General features: G+C 37.8%; 1 protein-coding gene across 1 annotated transcript in view; it reads left to right on the forward strand.

The window, feature by feature from the left end:
* Positions 1–22,322, forward strand: part of cdkal1 (CDK5 regulatory subunit associated protein 1-like 1) — a 400,412-nt gene that overhangs the window by 301,280 nt on the left and 76,810 nt on the right. Inside the window, exon 12 of the mRNA XM_057834194.1 lies at positions 5,574–5,636. Coding sequence (XP_057690177.1) covers positions 5,574–5,636 — 63 coding nt within the window. The remainder of the gene's footprint in view (positions 1–5,573; positions 5,637–22,322) is intronic.

The following is a 22,322-nucleotide window of genomic DNA, read 5'->3' on the forward strand; positions in this document are numbered from 1 at the left end:
CAAATTTCCATAAACATCTCTCTTATCAAGTCAAAATTCCATCATCTTGAAATAAACATCCCTGTTTGTTAAAAATTACCTATTTGTAAGAGGTACTCCATGAAGACTAGGGTTGGGCATTGTTTGAAATTGAACGAATTGCCGATTCCCATTCCATGTTTCAGTTCCGGTTCCGAACGATGACCGATTCCGATTCTTTTAAGAGGCAGGGTCCAAAAAAAAAAAAAAAAAAAAAAGGGTGTCCAAAAAATTGCATAGGTTATATTAGGGATGTCCCGATCCAGGTTTTTGCACTTCCGATCCGATACCGATATTGTTTTGCACTTCCGATCCGATACCGATACTGGCCGATACCGATACCGGCCTGTCTGAGCATGTATTAAAGTTTAGTTATTTAGCCTTCTTACTTAGCTGTCAGACTCATGTTGAAAAGGGTTTTAGTACTCTTGATAACAACTAGCCAGCTGAATTAGGTGAGTTTGAATAACACACAATGGTTGGTAACAAGAAACTGACCTGTTTATTCAGTGACAAACACAAAACATTCTAAATAAAAAAACAGAAATGGCATAGTCAGTCAGTAAAACGTGCAAATAATATTGTAAACTTTCAGTGGAAAATCCCACAAACTTCCCAAGCTATTAGATGCTTTTAATGTTTCGTGCATTAGTTACAAAAATTGTATAAAAAGCCTCTCAGGTTTAAATAAACGACTATTTCAGTATCAAGTTAACATTTTAAAACAGTAAATAAAATACTCAGTTAACATTTTAAAACAGTAAATAATATACTCAAGTCCCCATTCAGTATCAGCAGCTTTAAACTACATTCAATTAATTTAATTTTGCGAATCAACTGTTAAAGTTGGTAAAATTGCTCCCGTTACTCCATAATTTCCCTTCTGTCACCTTTTGACATGTGAAAGTTTTAAAACTGTTTTGAAGATAGATTCAAGTCAAGATTTTGCCGATTTAGGAGTATTTTAGATAAAAAGTTAATTAGGTTCGCTTGGAAGGTTCACTACAACAGCCTACAAGGGAAGTCTCCTGCTTTAAGATGGCGGCTGTTTACTAACGCACGTAGTTTTCAATGCATGTGTTGCCAACGGCATCGAGTCTGTCATTTAGCATCTAGTTCTATATACATATGATATCTATTAGACAAGCATGATGTTTATGCTGCATTCCAGAGAAGTGGGAAGTCGGATTTATCCCACTCGCATGGTACCAGTTCCGAACCTCAAAGCGTTCCAAGCAAATATAAACAACAATGATGGCTGATCGCGACGAGGTGTTTTTTTATTTTGGCCATCCAAAGACATTTTGACCTCCAGCGAACATGCCTTCCTATCAGCGATCAAATAGTAGAGGAAAAACGATGGCTGCGTTATAGCCCACACTGTAAACTGCCTTTTTTTTTTTAGTTACATTCTTTGCTGATCGTCAATATAAAATCATAGCACAACAAAGATGATGTCGGACTTTTCCGGCCTCCGACTAGGAAAATATCATTGGAACACCACTCGAACTGGGAGGTCCAAGTCGCGTCGTCGGAGAAAAAATAACTACCCCTACTTCCAAGTTGTTTCAATCTGACGTCACTGGACAAAATGGCGCTCAAGAAAACGTATTGAATGATAACACAATAATGATGTAAATCAAGTTTATATGAGCCATGTATTTTTTTTTCTCATACAGTGAATTATCTTTGTTGTGCTATGTTTTTATATTGACGATCAGCAAAGGATGTAACTAAAAAAAGGCAGTTTACAGTGTGGGCAAAAACGCAGCCGTTGTTTTTCCTCTACTATTTGATCGCTTATAGGAAGGCAGGTTCGCTGGAGGTCAAAATGTCTATGGATGGCCAAAATAAAAAAAACACCTCGTCACAATCCGCCATCTTTGTTGTTTACATTTGCTTGGAACGCTTTGAGGTCGGAACTGGTACAATCCGAGTGGGATAAATCCGACTTCCCACTTCTCTGGAATGCAGCATAAACGTGTTGGATGGTGCGTCTTTACTCACGAGAGATAAAGGCTTGTCATCCAGAATGAATCCTTCGGCAATGACTCTTGTTATTCCCTGGGCTTTGGGACTGTCGAGTGCCAGTTTGTCACGCATAGCAAAAGTTTCTGCCAGTGTTAGTTGCGTAGGACCTTTCTTTTTGTCTTCGGTTTTCTTAACATACTCTTATGTTGTTTGTGGTGGTATGTCGCTAAATGCTTGATTAGGTTGGTTGTATTAAAACTTCTTACAGCTTTACCACCACGCTTGACTTTATTGTGGCATATGTTGCACTCTGCCTCTTCGTCTTTGTCGTCCTTTAAGGTGAAATGATCCCACACAGCTGACATTTTTATCGATAAAGTCGGTAAATTGGGAGACGGTAGTGTAGTGTGTTGAAGGAGTGCCGTAAAATGCGGACCGGATTTTAGGGAAATCGAAGCAAAAACTGGAATGGATTATGTATATCGGTGCGCTGGAAAACCCGGACCGGATAAAAAAAAAAAAAAAACTGTATCGGAAGTTTGGATCAGAATTTTTCCCGTGTTCCAATCCGATATCGATGCGCATTTTTTTGCCCATATCGGCGTCCGATCCGATCCAAATATCGGATCGGGACATCTCTAGTTTATATTAAAGTCTTAACTTCTCAACGTTTTTTGAAATGAAATGAACTTCTCACAGGGCTAATTATAACTTGCTTAGAAATATTAGTCTTTAAACTCGAGCAATTTTTTTCCCGCTCAGCGGTCAGGGCATCAAAACAAGGAATTGAAATTTCAAAATTCGAACGATTCCGGGAGCATCTGAGTGTTAGAACATGTTCCCATCGATGCTCGATGCCCAACCCCAATTAAGACGTCAACAAAGATCTCCTAAACAATCACTCATTTCCTTACTGTTTTTGTAATTATCATTCACAGGCAATCCCAAATTTGCGTGTAACACTACAAAGATTAATATTCCCTTTTGCTAATTTTGACATATATTAATCATTTTACATCATTATAAACAAAAATCAATCTTAATTAAACCAGTTATTTTGCTTCATTCTGCTTATGTGTTTATATTTTGTTTGTTAAGTGTCTCAATCTTTTTAAAATGTACCCAACAACTTCGCGGGTAAGCAGGATGGAGTTGTGGAAACTGGGGGATTGAGAAATCCTAACCTGCGGTTACAGCAGTGTCGTAGTTTAACATGCACGCGCACACATGCACACACAAACACACACGATGAAGGGGTAGCAGAAGTAGGCAGAATGGTTCTGAGCAGTAATGATGAGAGGATTGCTCTCACCTAAGGTGCTCCAGGCAGATATAGTGAGATACACCAACTAATGGGGGAGGAGAGGTTGTTGGGGGAAAGAGTCAAGAGTGAATAAATATGAGTTCTCCCTTTCTGCTGGGAAATATATATACTATAGGAGATGTGGATGAAGTGAGGGTTCCAAGGGATACATGGGAAGCCTAAGAAAAGATAGAGACAGGTTTTTATTCAGTGGAGAGCCTCCTGACTGAGAGTGCTAGAGGGATTTAGGTGAAAACAAAGGATACTCTGAGGGAGATGGACATGGAAAATTATAGTAGGATTGGAAGCCAGAAGAGTCTTGGAGGAACAAAGAATGAGGAGAAGATTGAGAGTCGTCATTGGGACGAAATAATATGTAAAAAAAACATTGCATATTCACATTCTTCTCACTTTCCAGCATGTAATCTCTCTCCATTCTTGTCCACCTTTTCATTATGCTGCCAACGATGGTCCACCATTGTCTGCTTTATAACTCAAGCTGTGCATTTTGCTTTACACTCTTCTTCCAGCGTTCTCCGCACTTACTAGCCTTATGTTTCCTGAAGCCGAAGCTACAATGATGCAAACTTGTGGAAGCGGAGAAACCTGAAGGCTGTCTGTTTCCTATGTGCAGAACACTAGATCAACCCTTTACATTCATCACTGAGTGAAATAGAGGTGGAGAAAATATGACAATAGTTACAAAGTTCATTCTGGTAATAGTGGCAAATACAGCCTTTCCACCTCAGCCAGACATGGCCTAATCAGTGGGTTAATTACGCCTCTTTGTAGCTATGTCAGCAACATGTAACTGATTGCATTAACAACTGCCATGTATCAAACAGTCACGTCTCATGAGATTGCATCTTATTACACATTATGGAATTGCAAAGGTTAAGCCTAAGCTTTGAGCAAAAATTAATTCAACAAATATTTTGTGATTATGACTGGTAGGCAATACAAAGTATCTCTCACCCTGTCTTTGCCTGTGTCCAGTTTATATTTTACTGAGTTAATAAATCAAGGTAAGCATTGCTGTGAGCCCTAATGATTTTTCACCATCTACTTAAGTGACCGCACTAGAGTATATTTCAAAATTTATCGCATGTCTCATATTTTAACACCACATGCCAATTTTTTATTTATTTTTATTTTTTTCTACCTTAGCTTACTACAATAGAACATTTTTAAGGTATTGTATGAAGTATCATTATACCATACTTTTTGGGTCAAAATTATAAACACAACCCCAAATTTTAACAGTGGTACCTCTACATACAAAGTTAATTCGTCCAGGACCATGTTTGTAAGTCGAAATGGTTGTATGTTGAGCAGGTTTTTCCCATAGGAATACATTATAATTCCATTAATTCGTTCCACAGCCCAGAAACCCACACTAAATCCTTAATAAATACTGCTGGTACTATTACAAATGGTAATTATACATACCAAAAGAAATAAATTATAAATAAAAATTGGAATAATGTAATAATAATAATTCCTGTGAGAATGTAACGAATCGGGTTCTAATATGGCGGACGTTTTTGCTGTACCTGAACGCACCGCGTGGCTGACGTGACAGAGAGAGGGAGCGGTGAGCTTGAGTTTACTTTCGTTTTCAATGTTTTCTTGAGAACACCGTCAGCTGCGGTAGGCATTTTGTGTTGATTAGTTCTGAAATAAATGATAAAAACGTGACGAAGCTGGCGATTTCTTTGGCGATGTTACCACAATAATAATTGTCACCTTAACTTAAGACTGGCAAACGGTGATCAGAGGAGGTTCATGGAGATGTATTGTTGAGCCAGTTTACGGATTTGCACCCCACGCTCATATTTCTCTGTAATTTGCATCTTCATTTAAAAGGTAAGCGTCACCTTTTTTCTTGTTTCACCACCTGTACCAACCTTTTTGAAACCAGTGTTGATTTCTCACATAAGAAAAGCTGTCGTGCGTTCCTCTGCGGTGCTGTCATGTCGTCGTATTTCGAGCATGTCGTCGGATGTAGAAACAAATGGCGAGTCAAATTTTACGTCGGATGTCGAAAAGATCGTGTGTCGAAGCAATCGTATGTCGAGGTGCTACTGTAACTTTTTTTTTTGGGTAAATAATCTATAAACAGATCTAATCTTCAAGGTAAATACTTCAATTCTGAGTAATAATCACGATGACAAGTGATGGTCTGAAACGTGTTTTTTTATTTGTGTTTCAGTTGTATATTATTTAATTTTTTTGTTTATCTTTCTAACATTGCATTCCATATCTGTTTTTACAATCACAGAAGAAACAACGGACTAAAGAACTATCTCAACTATTTCACTCCTACAATCCTTATGACCACAAGGTAAGAGTATTTTTCAGTGTCCCTCCCTTCTCCATCCTACATTTACATGCTTATTAAGGGTGTAACGGTACATGTATTTGTATTGAACCGTTTCAGTACGTGGTGCTCGGTTCGGAACGGAGGCGTACCGAACGAGTTTCTGACGTAATGTAACCCTTACTTTTCGAGGCTGTGAGTCGATCGGGTTACAGTTTCTTTGTGTAGATTATATTTACTCCATCTTCTCTACTATAATGAGGACCAACACAGTACGACAGTATAACCCAGAAAAGTCAACGGCGTGACAATGTGGCCGTCGCGAAAACGCAGTGAAACGTGGGCGTTAAAGTCAGTCAGCCAATGCACACCAGTCGCAGTGCGGCCGCATGTTAGACTCGTCCCAGAAGCGGCTCGACATGACGCACGCGAAAAGAACCGCAGAGTTTATTATTTGACACGAGATGTGACCCTCCTGCGTCAATACGACTACCGGTAGCTAGGATCGGGCAGACCGGAAGTCACTCGTGTAAAAATACGGTTTTCAAACAAATATGCAATCGTAACCCACTTTTTGAGTCCATCAGATCTCTTGAGTGGTAGATCGGGGCACAGTTGACTTGTCTTTGTTGATTTACTGCTGTCTTCTCTGCTATAATAATAACCAACACGGCCCTGTCAATACAAAACTCTCCTACCACAACAAAACAAGTAGAAACTAATATTCACATTGGAACTAAAGTTATACAACATAAAATATACAATATAAATCAATACTACATCGCATTTGTAAAATATAAATACATAATAAAATAAATAATAGCCCATTTAAATAAAATACATTTAAATGAGCTAAAACACCTGTAATTAAATATTAAGAATAATACACAGATCCTGCTTACACAATTAAATTTGTTAATTTCTGTGTGGCGCTTTAACTTGAGAAAATCCACCAATAAAGCTTTTGAAAAACGTTGATAAGAAGAAAAAAAATGATTCATTGAGGCATTTCATTTGTAAAATACATGTTAAAATCTGCAGAATTCTAGCTTTGTATAGGCTAATGTTCCTATCGTTGAAAGCACAAAGGTGTGTAATAAAGAACTAGCACATTTATATTTTGCATTTTGTTTTCTTACTGTACCGAAAATGAACCAAACTGTGACCTCAAAACCGAGGTACGTACCGAACCGAGAGTTTTGTGTACCGTTACACCCCTAATGCTTATCCCTCTCCATAATGTTGGACGTATCATGTTTACAGTGTGTCTGCTTTAATATGCCTCAGAAGTAGCCCTCAGACTTGACATAAGTTGTCATTTTTCATTTATTGTCTGAAGGGCTGCAATTATATGTATATTCTACACTTTTAAGGATCATCTCTTGTCAGCAATCTTGCAGATAAGAGCATGTTACGTCAGTAGTGGCTCCTGATTACAATGGGGACCCATTTTCCCTTGTGCTAGATGCTAAGGATTTACCTTATGGCATGGTGATTAATTCTGACTGAATTCAATGAAGTAATTAGTATTTTTTTGTGATGTACAGTTGATTGTTTTTGGTCAAAGAAAGATGACTAAAATTATTCTAATGAAAGGGAATACAGTAAATTTATAGAAAAAGACTGAAGTAACCATGTTTGGTTGGTTTCAGCAAATTAAAGGGAAGCATGTAAGTATGGACAGCAGGTGTTGATTTAGCTGTCAGACAAAGTATTAACTATTAACTCAAATAAATCGACAAATAAGCTGCACTGGACTGTAAACCTCAGGATTCAAAATGAGGAAAAAAAGTAGCAGCATATAGATAAAACATTAAGGTATTAACCCCCCCCCCCCCAGAAAAAAATCTTTTGGACATTATTATCTCAAGCATAAATATTATATGTAAATAAAAATGTGCTATTAAGAACACACATCTGAAGTCGAAACAAACTAAAAGTAAAGTCAACATTTTTTTTTTTTTTTTTTTTTAAAGAAATAGCTGTCCTGTTCAGCTCACTAGTGCACATCCAAGAAATTTTGCACTGCATAAATATGTCTAGAAGAGCATTGTGGGGGGGTCTTTTTGTGAGTCTAGCACACACAGACAACTAAATATTTAGCTGTTATATTCATTCATCTATATATATTTATTCATCCATAGATTTGATTTTTGAAGTCACATAAATAAAAAACTAAACTAGTAATATACTGGTATGTTTCCCTCTTTTACAAAAATGATTTCACAAATCTTTCTTTACAGTGTCTGGTAAACCCTAGATTGCTCTTGCAAATCTTATTCCATTCATAGAGATTGTAGACAAACTAAATCCCTGTGCATTACAAGTCCAGATAGCTAGGAGATAGGGTTTGCTAAAAAGATCTAATGTCAGGCATGATCTACCAAGGTCTCCTTGTCCTTGCCAGTGTCCATTCATTGAGAAAATGTGAAAGCAAATCATGTTTTACTAAGCACATATACCCGTAGCAGTTAGTCTGGTATTTTACATTAAATTCCTGGGTGCCTGGCCTTTCAGCTCTTAGTTTATACAATATTATTGCATGTTTACATCATTGTGGCGTCTGTGTACACATGTACCAGCATATAAAGGGTAGGGATATGTTTGTGTCTTTACGGCAATTACTGCTAATATGCATACGGCAACGTAGGAAAAGGTCATTAATAAAGACTGAGTTGCAGAGGGGTTGTCGTGTTTGTGGGTCTTTATTGTTTCAATGCCGATGGCTACAAACCTAAATTAAACAATGTTTTACAACGGACTAATTGTTGTTTTATTACCAAGATTGTGCCTTAACCCCCCATGGGTAATGAAAAATCACAAGGAAGGTAAATGTCAACCTTCAATACAGTCCAGACTAATATTGACACTCACTGGGATTAATGAAATATGAGCTTCTTATATTGGGCTTTCTATCTTCCTGTCACATACAGTATTTGATCTCAGTTAAAGTCTTTTAATTTTAAATGTGCCATTATATTTAAACTTTTATGTATATGTGCATACTGTTTTAAACACTTTCCCGTGGTGTGTATTTTAGAACAGGGGTCCCCAACCTTTTTTGCACCACGGACCGGTGTTATTTGGGTCTTTTTTTTTCACGAAGCGGTGTTCTGACAAATTTTGCAAACCATCAAAAATTGCAACGATGTGGTTCTGCGCATAACGTTAAACATAGCCGCAAAATGCAGCGATTCCAAAGTAAACACAACACAAACTTTCTTGAAAGAAAGGAGTATTAACTTAAGTTTGATCATGAAAGGACTTGTAGAAAAGTTCTCCTCAGATTCATCCTGCCATGTAAGCTGCACACAACAGCTACACACCGCGCTCACCATTAACGACTTCGCCTTGTCGTTAAACATTAATTAAGAAGCCCGCTTCACAAAGATACAGTGTTGGAAATTGTAGCAAGGTTTTCAATGCTCTTGTCGCGATGTCAGGATATTCCAGAATGACTTTAATCCAGAACCTCGGTAGAGTTGTTGTCTCAAATGTACGTTTAATAAGGTCGCCGTCATTTGCGATCTCTCTGTTTATTCACAAACGGGTCACGAATCCACGCCTTCGCAGTTCGTGGGTCTTAGACGTTGTAGGCTCGTCAGGTGCCCTTTTCACCGTAAAAATATCCTTTTTCGCCGTAAAAATATCTCCAAAGACGTCTGTTTTCCAGTTATCTTCGCTCGTGTGGGGGCTAATTATTTCCGGGAACAAATGTGCTGCGCCCGCGGCCTAGTAATACGTTATTATCGAGGACAAGCGCAGATAGATATATTATATACACAAACAAGATGTACTGCTAGCCGTCCAATCAATGGACTTCTATGACACCATTGTAATCTATCCCGTAGTATTATATCTAGAGTAGACAGAGATATTGGTGTGTTAAGCAGGGGCACAGGGTTAATTCGGCCAGAATGCGATCGTTATCAAATTATTATTTCTGGGCGGCCCGGTAGCAAATGCGCCACGGACCGGTACCGGTCCGCGGCCCGGCAGATGGGGACCCCTGTTTTAGAAGACACGTGGTGAGTGGGTGTTCCTCTGTGTGTTTGCAATGATTAATGGGAAGTATCCTGTAGCCAGATGGTGCTGAACTTGGCCCATCTATCAGCAATGAAAAGACCACTGGGCAGAAATCTGGCAGACTACTTTGTCCAGGGCTAGTGCCCTACACCACGTTCACAAAAACACACACATATTCCTTATTAAACACCACATACAGACACTTCACTATTCAGTATTCTTTTTGAATATATCATTGTTTCCTGTCAGGAGACTCTATACTTTTGACTTCAGTACTGGGTTATTTATTTGTCGATCAAGTGCATGACATTTGTCGATGTATTTCTCAGTAGGACAATTAACTCTCAAAGTATCACAGATGGTCATGAATAGCTACAATAAATATGGTTTGGCTTTTGTGGTCAACCGGTGGTCTTCAGCATTTAGTAGGAGTTAAAAAAAAATTCTAGTCACTATGTAAAGCAGGGGTCCCCAAACTACGGCCTGCGGGCCGTATACGGCCCGCCTCCACATTTGGTCCGGCCCCCTGAACAATACCAGAGAGCATTTTGATTTTTTTTTTTCCCCCAATAGTGTTATTTATTTCCTGGCTTTTTTTCTGTGAAGAAGTCAGAGAGGGTTATTTGGTTATTATCTATTTAATTAATAGTGTTATTGTAGGGAAGCCCCATTGCATGTTTGTGCTTTAGTTTAATTACTACGCTGGCCCTTTAAGAAAATTGATGCGAACACGAGTCACTTTCTCTCCTCCCTTAATTGGCGCGCACGAGTTACTGTCTCTCCTCCCTTCACTGCTGGTGTACACGAGTCACTTTTTCCTCCTTTCACCGCCTGTTTTTCGTTCCTCAAGCTGCCGTCCTGTTTAGTGGCAATCCAAGTGTTGTGTGTGAATGAGGTGGGTATATTGCAGAAGTGTGCCTTGGCAGTGCATAAACACGTTTGGCAGATGAGTTTCCTTCTTAGGGTCCCTTGTATTTGTTAGCCGCCACGAGCTAACCACTAGCCGCCGTGTGCTAACCGTTAGCCGCTAGCGCTAATCGCTAATGCTAATTGTTGGCACCTTTGGCTACATGGTGGAGGCTGAATTTTGTTTGTTGTCAATTCACTTATCTAAGTTGTTAGTTATTTTCCTGCTTAATGTGTATGCTCATTATTGTGAATGATTGGCATTGTATGCATTATGTAAGCAGTGTATTTCATTTATATTATATTTAATGTTGTTCCTGTTAATTTAGATATGTTTATAATACAGTACATATTTGTAGGTTACATATATTATGTTACTGACATGTTATATGGTTATATTGCACTCACAGAAACCACAATACAACAAAATAAATAAATCTCATACTCCTTTCATCATCATTAAAGGAAACAAATAAATCCTGAACATCCCCTTTTGATTCTCTGATCGGAGTCACAACTCCATAGCGTCGCCGGCTTTATACCACACACCCACAGAGGGATCCCCAGTCAAATTAGCCCTCTTTTTCAGTTATAATTATTATTATATAATATTGTTTTTTTTGTTTTTTTTTCTTTTGTTCCTTGAAGAATCCAAAAAGGGTTATTTGATTGTGGCTTTCTGAAAAAAAAAATATATATATATTTTTTTACATTTAGGCACTCCTGCAATCGTCACACTTTTTCAGTTACAAACTGACCCCGGCCCCTCATCAGAGAAGGGAAAAGTTATGTGGCCCCCACAGGAAAAAGTTTGGGGACCCCTGATGTAAAGCATAAACTCCGGAAAGAATGGGAATATTGCAAGGGATTTTTTGGTTTGGGGGCAGGTTGCCAATGATGGATGGCAAACAAACATGTTTTATTATTATAATAATGATAATTAACTCATTCACTCCCAGCCATTTTCACCAGAGCAAGGCCCTTCGCTCTGGATTTTGGATTTTGACTGATTTTGCAAGGCCTACAGAAAATTCTGTTCTATTGCTATATAAACATGGAAACCAACCAAAATAAATATTAGACTCTCTTCTTTCAGCAGAAAAAAGTAAGTTCACATCTTTTTCCATTCTTTAGAAATCAGCATTAGAAAATAGCTTAGTTTGAGCAATTTTCCAATTTCTGATGAAAAAACAGAGAAAAGGAGCTTTTTGTAAACACATACATTTCAAACATAACTTTATGATTTTAACACAACTATTTTTTGCATTAGTTACATCCCAAACATCTGAATAATGTTTTCCTTTTACAAAATATCATAATGAACAACACAAATAGAGCTTATGATAGCAAAGTAACAATTTGTTTACACATGACTACTAAGAGATGACGCCGTTGTCGCCGCGTCTGCCGTGTAAACTTTTCCCTCATCGTTGTATGTCTCACAAAGATGGATTATTTTTTAATCTCTGCGGGGTCTGCTTGGCGAGCCTGCTGCACGGTGGTCTCAGTTGTTTTGCTCTGTTGTCCAGCGCCTGGCATTCCAGGCGTCCTCTCGGTTGTTTTGGTCGGTCGTCCGCCGCCTGGCATACTGCCGCCAGCGCTCCGACCGTGCTGCCCGGCCTTTCATTGCTGTTGAATCGGGTTGCGGGTCTTTACAAAATGTGCTACTGCCCTCCAGTGGCCAGTTTTATTGCTTTAAAATGGGTTTGGATCCTTGTTTTTTTGTTTCTCAGATAGATTGCAAGCAATAGATTCTTCTTAAAAAAAAAAGCAAAAGACGTATAAATACGTTTTTGGGACATGAAGCATTTAAAAATAGAACATATTTATACGTTTCTGGGAGCAAATGAGTTAATGATTAAAACAGTTGTAAAAATCCACACATTCAAGTGGTTTTTCATTGGCCGTGTACCACTCGTAGAAGGTATTTTCTCCCTGGAAAAAAAGGTTTGTATTTTTATTCTTATTAACACTTTCTATCCTACTATTTTATGATCATTTACTATTTCAACATACAGTACAGGCTAAAAGTTTGGACACACCTTCTCATTCGTGCGTTTCTTTATTTTCATGACTATTTACATTGTAAATTCACACTGAAGGTGTTTTTTGCACGCTATTGGCATTCTTTCGATGAGCTTCAAGAGGTAGTAGTCACCTGAAATGGTTTTCAATTCACAGGTATGCATGCGCTGGGTTAATTAGTCAAATTTCCTGCTTTTATTAATGGGACTGGGACCTTAATTTGTGTTGCATTGAATGTAGGGCTGTCTCAAACTATTATTATTTCTCCTGATTAGTCTGCAGACTTTTTTAAGGATTAGTCAACTAGTGTAATGATTTTAAAATGAACTTTTATTAATTAATTAATTTATTTATTTATTTTTAAAGCTAATCTTGCAATTAAGTTTTTGTTGATGATTATTAATTCACAAAAACATTTTGGAACACTTAAATTCTTTATTAAAGGACAAATAAACACATAAATAATGATAATAAATCCCAAATAAACAATGAGGTCAAATGCTAATGGCAATAGCTAGTGCAAAAGAATGGAATGTAAACTGATTCAGAAAATTGTGACTTCACTTTTCTTTTTATGTTATCTCTATATTGTTCTCAGCATTAGAGTGAGCACCAATAAATGTAAATAAATGTCAAGTATCGCTGGAGTGAAGTACGTGAAAAAAAACTTAATGATGCACGTTAATACGACGCTATGACGGAGTATTAGGGCCAATAAGAACGAGATTAAAGTTGTAATATTACTACTAGAAACAAAAGTTGCTTTATTACGTAGGGTTACTGTAGCTGTGAGCCGCTACGCATTTTACATACATGGTTCTTTGCTGGGAGCTACGACGAAGCATTAGTATAAATTCTTAAAGTGATAATAGTTTGATGTAGATGAAGCAAAATAATAGGGATTTCCTTATTTGTAAAACCGATTCTAAAACACACGATGCTTTCAATGTTGTGGATTTTAACGGAGGCGACAACGCGCCACATAAAGTACGTAGCTGCGTATTCAGCTACATTAGCTCAACATTAGCCCCTAATACTCTGTCGTACGACCAAGATAAAGGCAACCTAAATAAAAAAATTGTTATATGGACTTATGATCCGCCAGCTTGTTGTCTCCTGTTGTCTTCCAAAATTATACCTGGGTGACGGTGCTTCAGGTGCTCATTCACGGTCGACGTGCTCCCATGGTATGTGGTATACCCTCCTTTTTTTCGTTGCTCACTCTGGTCCGCTTTTTTGGCTTTGTGCTGCTTTCCCTGCTTGAATCCCGAGCGTCAGCCATTCTCAACTTTCCACACATATATTTTTTAACCTTTTACAACCGTCGACGGGATGGTGTGCTCGTCGATGCATTTACGTCAGCGATGACGTCGACTAGTCGAGACAGCTCTAATTGAATGAGGTGTGTCCAAACTTTTGGCCTATACTGTACTGCAGTGAGAAAAGTGATTAAACAAACACAAGAAAGCTAGCGGTATCCTAAAAGGGTTTTTTTTCTCTGCTGCTCCTAATTGACCTGCCCTTTGACCCCAATCAGGTGAAGAGAGTTCACCTGGCTTTGCTGAACTTACAATTGTCCACTAGTTTTAAGAGGTGGTCTGAGCAGAGTCACTGTTTGTCTTGATGAAGGCCTCCACGGCTGAAACATGTTGGCATTTTTTAATTTGTACAAAGCCATGACTGAATATAAAGGCTTTTTATTTTTGTACTTCTTGAGTGCCTCAGTTTTTTGAATTATTAGTTTTGCACCACACTTTTATTGTTGACCGAATGTGTATCCATACACGATAGTCTTCTTTTACCTTAGACTGAGATTGATGTGCTGACTGGTGCCAATTTTTTTCCCCCAAGCAATTTATAGGTACTCCAAAGAAAATGTGCTTTCCTAAGCATAACCATACTATAAGGTTGAGTTGTGTAAAAACAATATACTGACTTGCACCTCTGCATTTCTCTTTTGAATTTTTACCCCTGAAGGCTTGGCTCTACCAGGTCAAAGTTGTAAGACTCATGCGCATGTGTGTGCGTGCATTCAGCTGGTTCTTGTAGTGCTTACAGTGCCCCTTGCCCCTGTCACCATGTGCTGTCATAATCTCCTGAGAACATACAAATACAGATGCCCACATCCATTTTCCATGCTGTGTGCATAGGCCTGAATGACAAGACTGACAGTTTGCCTTGCAGCTAGAGAGAAGGGACATGCTGTCAACATGGACTGTTGCACCTGCTCAGCCCCACCAGGGATGCCAAAATGAGAGAGGGAAAGCAAAATATATGGGGGGAAAAAATGCAGGTTGAGGGAAAGAAGGTATAGGCAGTAAAAAGGGGGCCTGATAATGAAAAAGCAATGAGCAAATGTTTGTGGAGAATTAATCTTAATTGCCCACAGTAAATGCCACATTCCACCTTCATTTTTCTTGAAATCCCAATTTGCCAAGCAACGTTGACGTAATTATCATTTGTCACAAAGAAGGGGAAAACATGCCTGAAAGAAGTTAATTAGTCTAACAAGTCTCTCTGTCCCCAACAGATCACTTTTAATATTTTCAACAATTAGTGTTCTTTTTTTCCCTCCCTTTGGGGATCCTAATTGTGTTTATATGGTGAGGGATTTTTCTGAGCTGCTGCTTTATATTATTCGGAAAAGCTAACCTCTATCTTTGTCAAACTTGACATTTGCTTGCCATACTTTTTCCTCTCCATCCTTTTCCTGTTAATTAATGGACTATTTGTGTAGACAAAAGTGCCAATAGAAACTGACAAAACATCCATTTATTGAGTTCAGTCATTTGAATTCTTTCTATTTGTCTGTCTGCATATTTATTTCAGTGTTATTATTAAAAAGTGTCCAATCAGTCACCCCATCTTGAAAATATTGATTTTAAATGCAAGTTAACACAAACATCATGCATCTATTTTTTACTTATTCCAATTTAAACTGATGCGCTTTCACCGACTGTCCTCAGTCCCCTTTCATTTTAATAGAAATAAGATGTTTACACAATAGCAGTCTGAAGCAAAAATGCAAAAGTAACATTTTGTTGTGAAAATAATATAATGATAATAATTCCACGTTAAATGACCGACCTGTGTGGGAAAATCTCTGTTCACTCATTCCATAAAACTTCAAATTTGCCAATATTGTATGCATGCCCAGTGCGTCCTACATGTAATCTATTTCAAGAACGATTCACAAACATCCAAATTCCAATTATTGAATTATACCAGGTAAAGCGGAAATAAAACACAGTCAGCGCGGTCTTCAGGACGCAATGAGGAACGGACCGAGAGTAAATATCTTGTTCAACTCATGCCGCTAGATTAAAAAAAAACAATAATACCTAACTGCGGCCGTCAGCCGCTACAAACAGCGCCCAGTTGCTAGTTGCTACAAACATACATATGGCTATGGTAGATATCACATATATCTAGAACTAGATGTGAAATGACAGACGGCGGCCTTGTTAGATCATAAACCAAGAACTACATGCGAAATGACAGACTTTCCCGTGCTAGTAAACAGGCGCCATCTTAAAGCAATAGACTTCTCTAGAAGGCTCTGTTGTAACGAACCTAATTACTTTTTATCTTACAAAAAAAAAAATAAAAATAAAAAATAAAAACAAAACGGCAAAATCTTAACTTGAATCTATCTTTAAATGATGAAACAGTTTTAAAACTTTCACGTCGAAAGTAGACAGAAGGGAAATTATGGAATAACGGGAGCAATTTTAACAACTTTAACAGTTGAGTCACAACATTAATTGAATTTAGTTTAAAGCTGCCGATACAAAATGGGGACTTGAGTATTTTATTTACTGTTTTTAACAGTTAACTTGATACTGAAATAGTAGTTTGTTTAGCCTGAGAGGGTTTTTGAACAATTTTGGAACTAGTGTACAAAAAATTAAAAGCTAGCTTGTGGTGCATCAATAATCGATTTATAATCGAATTGGGGCCTCTGAATCGTAATCGAATCGTTAGGTGCCCAAAGATTCACACCCCTATGCATTACGTGTCCCATGATCACCCTGGGCTTGAGCAGCCAATGGCATTGGACTTGGCGGGATCTAAGTAGCACATCTAGGTTGCTATTTGATGATATCTAGTGCGAAGTGTGCGAGTGTTTTCGGAGCATTTAAAAACATACGCAGCAAAAGTCACGTCTGCTCATTACTGCACAACACCAGCATTTGACCGGCAATGCACAAAGGAGTATAACAAAACTTTTTTTTTTTTAAATAATTAAAGATAATAATTAAAGATTTGTCTGCGAGCCAGATGCATCCTTCAAAAGAGGCAGATCTGGCTCGCGAGCCATAGGTTCCTGACCCCTATGCTAGGGGAAAGTAGCGTGTTACACGAAGCCATGTGATGAAATGGCTTGTGACGACATCAGTATCTTCGTCCCCCTCACTAGGAAAACTATATTTGAGCATTACTGCCACCTACTGTTCTGGAGTGTGAGTGGCAGATGCCACCCAAAAACTGATACTTTTTCCACCCTATAGATGGCGACGACAGGGTAGAGTGTCGTTTTCAGATTTTTGCACTTTCAGCCCTCCAAAATGCCTTCTCTGTCTCAACATAAACTAATGGACATCTGGGAAAGTTAATTCAGCATTTTTTTTTTTTTTTTGTTCATGCTCTTCGTACTGTCCCATACATTACATTTTGAGCTGACCTTGCCATCCCTTAGAAGGCTGGTCGAAGAAATAGGTTGTAAAAGTGACAAATTCCTCCTTGACTTTATTTAGCAAAGACCTTTAATAAAGTACTCTACAGGGTAATATTACACATTCTCTTTGATCAAAGCCTTCACAAATGGAACCAGACCCTTTTGGTGTGTGTTTGAGCAAGAACCTGTGTGTGTGCAATAATATTCCGCCCACAATGATATGCTATTTGCCTATGACATGCTTGTCTCTACTTTTAGTGTTGTACAGCAGAGTTCTATAGAAATGTTTACTTGTGCTCAGTCTGTCAAGGTTACACAACAGAGACTTATTGAAAACACATGCACATGTATGCCCTCGCAAATCTTCAAACGCAGATTAGTGCCATGACTTCATGTGGAACCTGTTTTTCTCTGATTGTGATCTATGTCGTGACACATTGCTCCTTCATTGTATTGCCCCTGTAGCTTTTGATAACTACTGTAGGTAAAATATGAAATAGATGGCAGAGAAAGAGGTATGTGTGGGGTTGGTGAAACATCAAGATGACAGCATCCTGAAAAGAGGTCCAAGTCGGACTGGGTGCTTTGAAATTTGTAAGGAAATATGTCTTTCACATTGGTTGATATTGATAATTGTTGAGGGTGTAATTATGCATCTATCTGGGTCGATAAATTAGTTTGCTCAAATCATTTGAAACTCAAAACATTGATCATCCTACAAATATGTCGTTTTGTTAAAAGGAATGGCCTTCATTCAAATGTCTCAAATGTTTCAGCAACAAAATTGTTAAAAATGATGAAATTGCTAAGTACCTTTTATTGCTTCAGGTGAAAGGTAACTTATTGTATTAAATGTGTACATAACCGTATTCAATCCATCGAAGACCCTTGAATCAAACCAAATCATGGTAGACTGTAATATTAGCTAATATCACTTTATCCAAAGAATCAATATCCCATTGTATTGTTATGACCCTGCTGATTTACACCCATATTATTCATTTTGCTGGACTTTGCAGTGACGGCAACTAGAGGTGTGCGAAATTTCCGATTCTTAGATTATTCGCAATTCGGCCGTGGAAGATTCAAGAACGATTCACAAACATCCAATTTCCGATTATTGAATGAAACCAGGTAAAGTGGAAATAAAACACAGTCAGCGCGCTCTTCAGGATGCAATGAGGAACGGACCGAGAGTAAATATGTTCAACTCATGCCGCTAGATTAAAAAAAAAAAAAAAAAAAAAAAAAACAATAATACCTAACTGCGGCCGTCAGCCGCTACAAACAGCACCCACTTGCTAGTAGCTACAAACATACGGCCACATAGGGCTATGGTAGATATCACATATATATCTAGAACTAAATGTGAAATGACAGACGATGGCCGTGGTGCATCGATAATCATTTAATAATCGATTCGGAGTCTTTGAATCGTAATCGAATCGTTAGGTGCCCAAAGATTCCTACCTCTCACGGCAACCCTGCATAGTTTAGACAGAATCGGTCCTCAAACTCTTGCCTAACATAAAATATCCCAAATACTAGCAAACTATTTCCTTTCCTGCAGTCATTACCATATTTTTGGTAATGACAAAAAAAAAAAAAAATGATGACATAACCAAGTTTGCATGTTAGTTGTGGTGCATACTCAGGATTTTATTCCTTAGTTGATTTTTTTTGGATGTTTTGTTGTTGAACATATTCTATATTGATATTGAACACATGTCTATTGTGATACATCTTTATATTAATTCATTGTCTAGCCCTAGTTTCAAATATATGATATTTTATCTATAATATTTTTTGCACTCACTGTAAAAATAAAAATATGATATACCACCCAGCTATTATTATTATTATTTTTGCTAATTCAGTGTTACTTTATTTTTATCCACACAATAATTGTTAAGACGCCTCCATTTTGTGGAAGAAATGTCAACATGGAGCCAAAGGGGGAAAAAAAATAACAAAACTTATTTGACAGCTACTGAACAGAGATCTTGAGTAAGTTATTTCACGCATCAGGACTGGGTTTTAATACAAAATCTCAGATATTCTGTCACAGTACTAATTTGTATTGCCTCAGATTCTTCTGTACCTGAGTTTGATTTGAGTAAAAACATGAAGAATGGCACCAGTTGTCCAATTGTTCCCAGTCGACAAGTCTACGTGCCTCGGCCAAAAAAAGCGTAAAAGTTTATGATGAATGAAGCCTCATTTGTCTTATTGTTTGTTTCTCTATCCCTGATTGCTCAGCCAAACTAATTTTTAGACATTGGAAGCATGCTTAAACAAAATCATTACAATCTATATGGAAATTTAGGCACATTTCTCAAGCTATTGACAAAAACAGGTTTAACTTTTGTTACTTTTTTTCTGCTTGTGCTATCAGAGGAATTCCTTCCTGGTTCAGATTCAGCTTCCATTTCCATAAACACAAAAACACAAGGGACAGATGAATGATCCAGCCAGAAGTTATTTATCTCGCTGATGTTGTGGATGTCATGTGGCTGGCTGTTGCTTTCACCCTTTCCATTTAAATCCCTGTTTATCACAGAGTTGCATGCACAATCCTAAAATAGCCAAATAACTCGGCCAATATCAGGAGGATTAATTCCCTTTGCCGTGAGAGACGCAAACTTCATTGGTTTTCTTCATTAGGCACTTCAGTTTTTCATTAAACCAGCTGTGAAGAGATTATCGCTCACTGTGCATGTACACGTGTTTGCATGTTAACACAATTTTAAATCTTGCAGTATTGATTTTGCTTGGTACTTTCAATGCTGCAGTTGTATGAATTAACAGGTTATTTATATGTCAAAGGAAACTGAACGTCTGTTTCATATTGAGGGTGGACAAAAATGTTTTTTAAATTTATTCAAACCTTTAAAATTGAGGATTATAAAACTTTAATCATAGACTACGTAATGTATTGACGTGACACATTTCCATTCACTGCGTCACGCCTTCCCGAAGGAGGCCGTTCAACACTCTGCTTCATTTATTAGCGGTGGGTTACATGCATCGATCTAGCACTGGCTTTAGGTTGAAAAAGTACGAAAGCTGGAAGGATGTCTCAGGAGTGATTTGTTTGAGGATTTAAGGTAATTACCGTATTTTTCGTACTATAAGTCGCAGTTTTTTTCATAGTTTGGCAGAGGGTGCGTTTTATACTCTGGAGCGACTTATGTGGGATTATTTACGGTTGGGTCGGGCCAACTTCTATCTCACTAACTTTTTTTTTTAAATAAATATATATTCATATATTTATACTACAACGATGTATGGATGTTAAATAAAATAAATAATTTGGATAAAACAGAGAAAACGCTGTGCATGCCTGCGCACGTGAACGCAGTGGCCCCACTCTCTTTTCAATCTTCCCCTCCGCGCGCATCCTGGTATTTCCTTTTCGATTTGGAGCACCTGTAGGAGTGAAAAACAAACTAAAGACAGGGGAATTGAAAAGCAAGCAACTGCGGTAGGAGTGGGTTATGGAAAGAATTCAAATTGATTGTTGAAGATACGGAAACCTGTGTCGGCTTCGCTGAATGTAAACGAATGTGGCACTTTGGTCTCATACGAGAAATATATTTAACAAACTTTCCCAGCGTTATTTCGTTGTGTAAATGCATTTATAATGATCATAAAAATATGTAGACTTTTTAAACATTGAGAAAACTTGTGTTTTTTTTTTGGGGGGGGGGGGGGGGGTTCTGCTACCTTGAGGTGATTCAAATTACTGTCAAATCCACTAACCGCCTGCTAGAACTGACACGCAAATATAAAAGATATAAATGTTTATTGATTATCTAGCTTACAGTGTTGTTTAACTGGGAGAATTCGTTGCAAAGGACAGGCTTTAATTTGTTATCATTGTGCACATTAGCACTGGCATCGTCACAAACTAGATCACACAAAACGCAACCGCGCATCGCAAATAAAACATAAAATTTTGGGGGGGTTTTCGGGCTCGTGACTACAAATAAAAGATTAAATTTCGGGTTTTTTCGGCCTCAGCCAAGCAAATCCAGTTAATTGATCGGGCTCGGGCCACGTCGGGCTTTAATACCCGCGGTCCGGTCGGGTTGGGCTGGATTTTTTTACACCCGATCAAACTTCTAGCGTCATGTAACGTTAGCATACCGTACACCTATTCAGCCTGTTGTTCTCTATTGTATTTTAAATTGCCTTTCAAGATGACATGTCTGTTCTTGGTGCTGGATTCTATCTAAAACATTCCACCCAAAAAAATGCGACTTGTACTCCGGTGCGATTTATATGTTTTTTTCCTTTTCATTGCACATTTTTTGGCTGGTGCGACTTATACTCAGGTGCGATGTATAGTCCGAAAAATAGGGTATTATATTTTTGGTAATATGCATGCATTTTGAAACATTGTGAAAAAAATCTATGGGAGAAATTAGCCGCTATGGCATTGGCAATATTTACATAGAATAAATGCTACCTGCACATTTTTTTTGCTTTTAACCAGGAATCAAAACTGTTTTACATTCATATCTATAAAGAATTCAGGGATTTAAGCATTTATTCACAAGAATTTTCAATGGAAAAAGCTCTTTGTTTACATATGGAGGCTGCTAATTTCCTTACTGACTAGCCTCATAGTTTGCAATATTTAAATAAAATAAATACTACCTGCACGTTTTTTATGCTTTCAACCAAAAATCGAGACTTTTTTTACGTCCATATCTTTAAAGAATTTAGGGATATAAGCATTTATTCACAAGAATTTTCAACGGAAAAAGCTCTTTGTTTACATATGGCGGCCGCTAATTTCCTTACTGACTAGCCTCATAGTTTGCAATATTTATGTAAAATAAATGCTACCTGCAAGTTTTTTTTTTGTTTTGTTTTGTTTTAATCAAGAATCTGGACTGTTTTACATCCATATCTATAAAGAATGAATGGTTTAAAGCATTTATTCACAAACATTTTTAAAGGAAACAGCTCTTTGTTTACATATGGCGGCCGCTAATTTCCTTACTGACTAGCCTCATAGTTTGTTGCCTGGCTCTGCCAGACTATTCTCCCTGTATTTTTCAAACACT

This window comes from Corythoichthys intestinalis, chromosome 4 (assembly GCF_030265065.1).
Source record: "Corythoichthys intestinalis isolate RoL2023-P3 chromosome 4, ASM3026506v1, whole genome shotgun sequence".
Classification (NCBI taxonomy): domain Eukaryota; kingdom Metazoa; phylum Chordata; class Actinopteri; order Syngnathiformes; family Syngnathidae; genus Corythoichthys; species Corythoichthys intestinalis.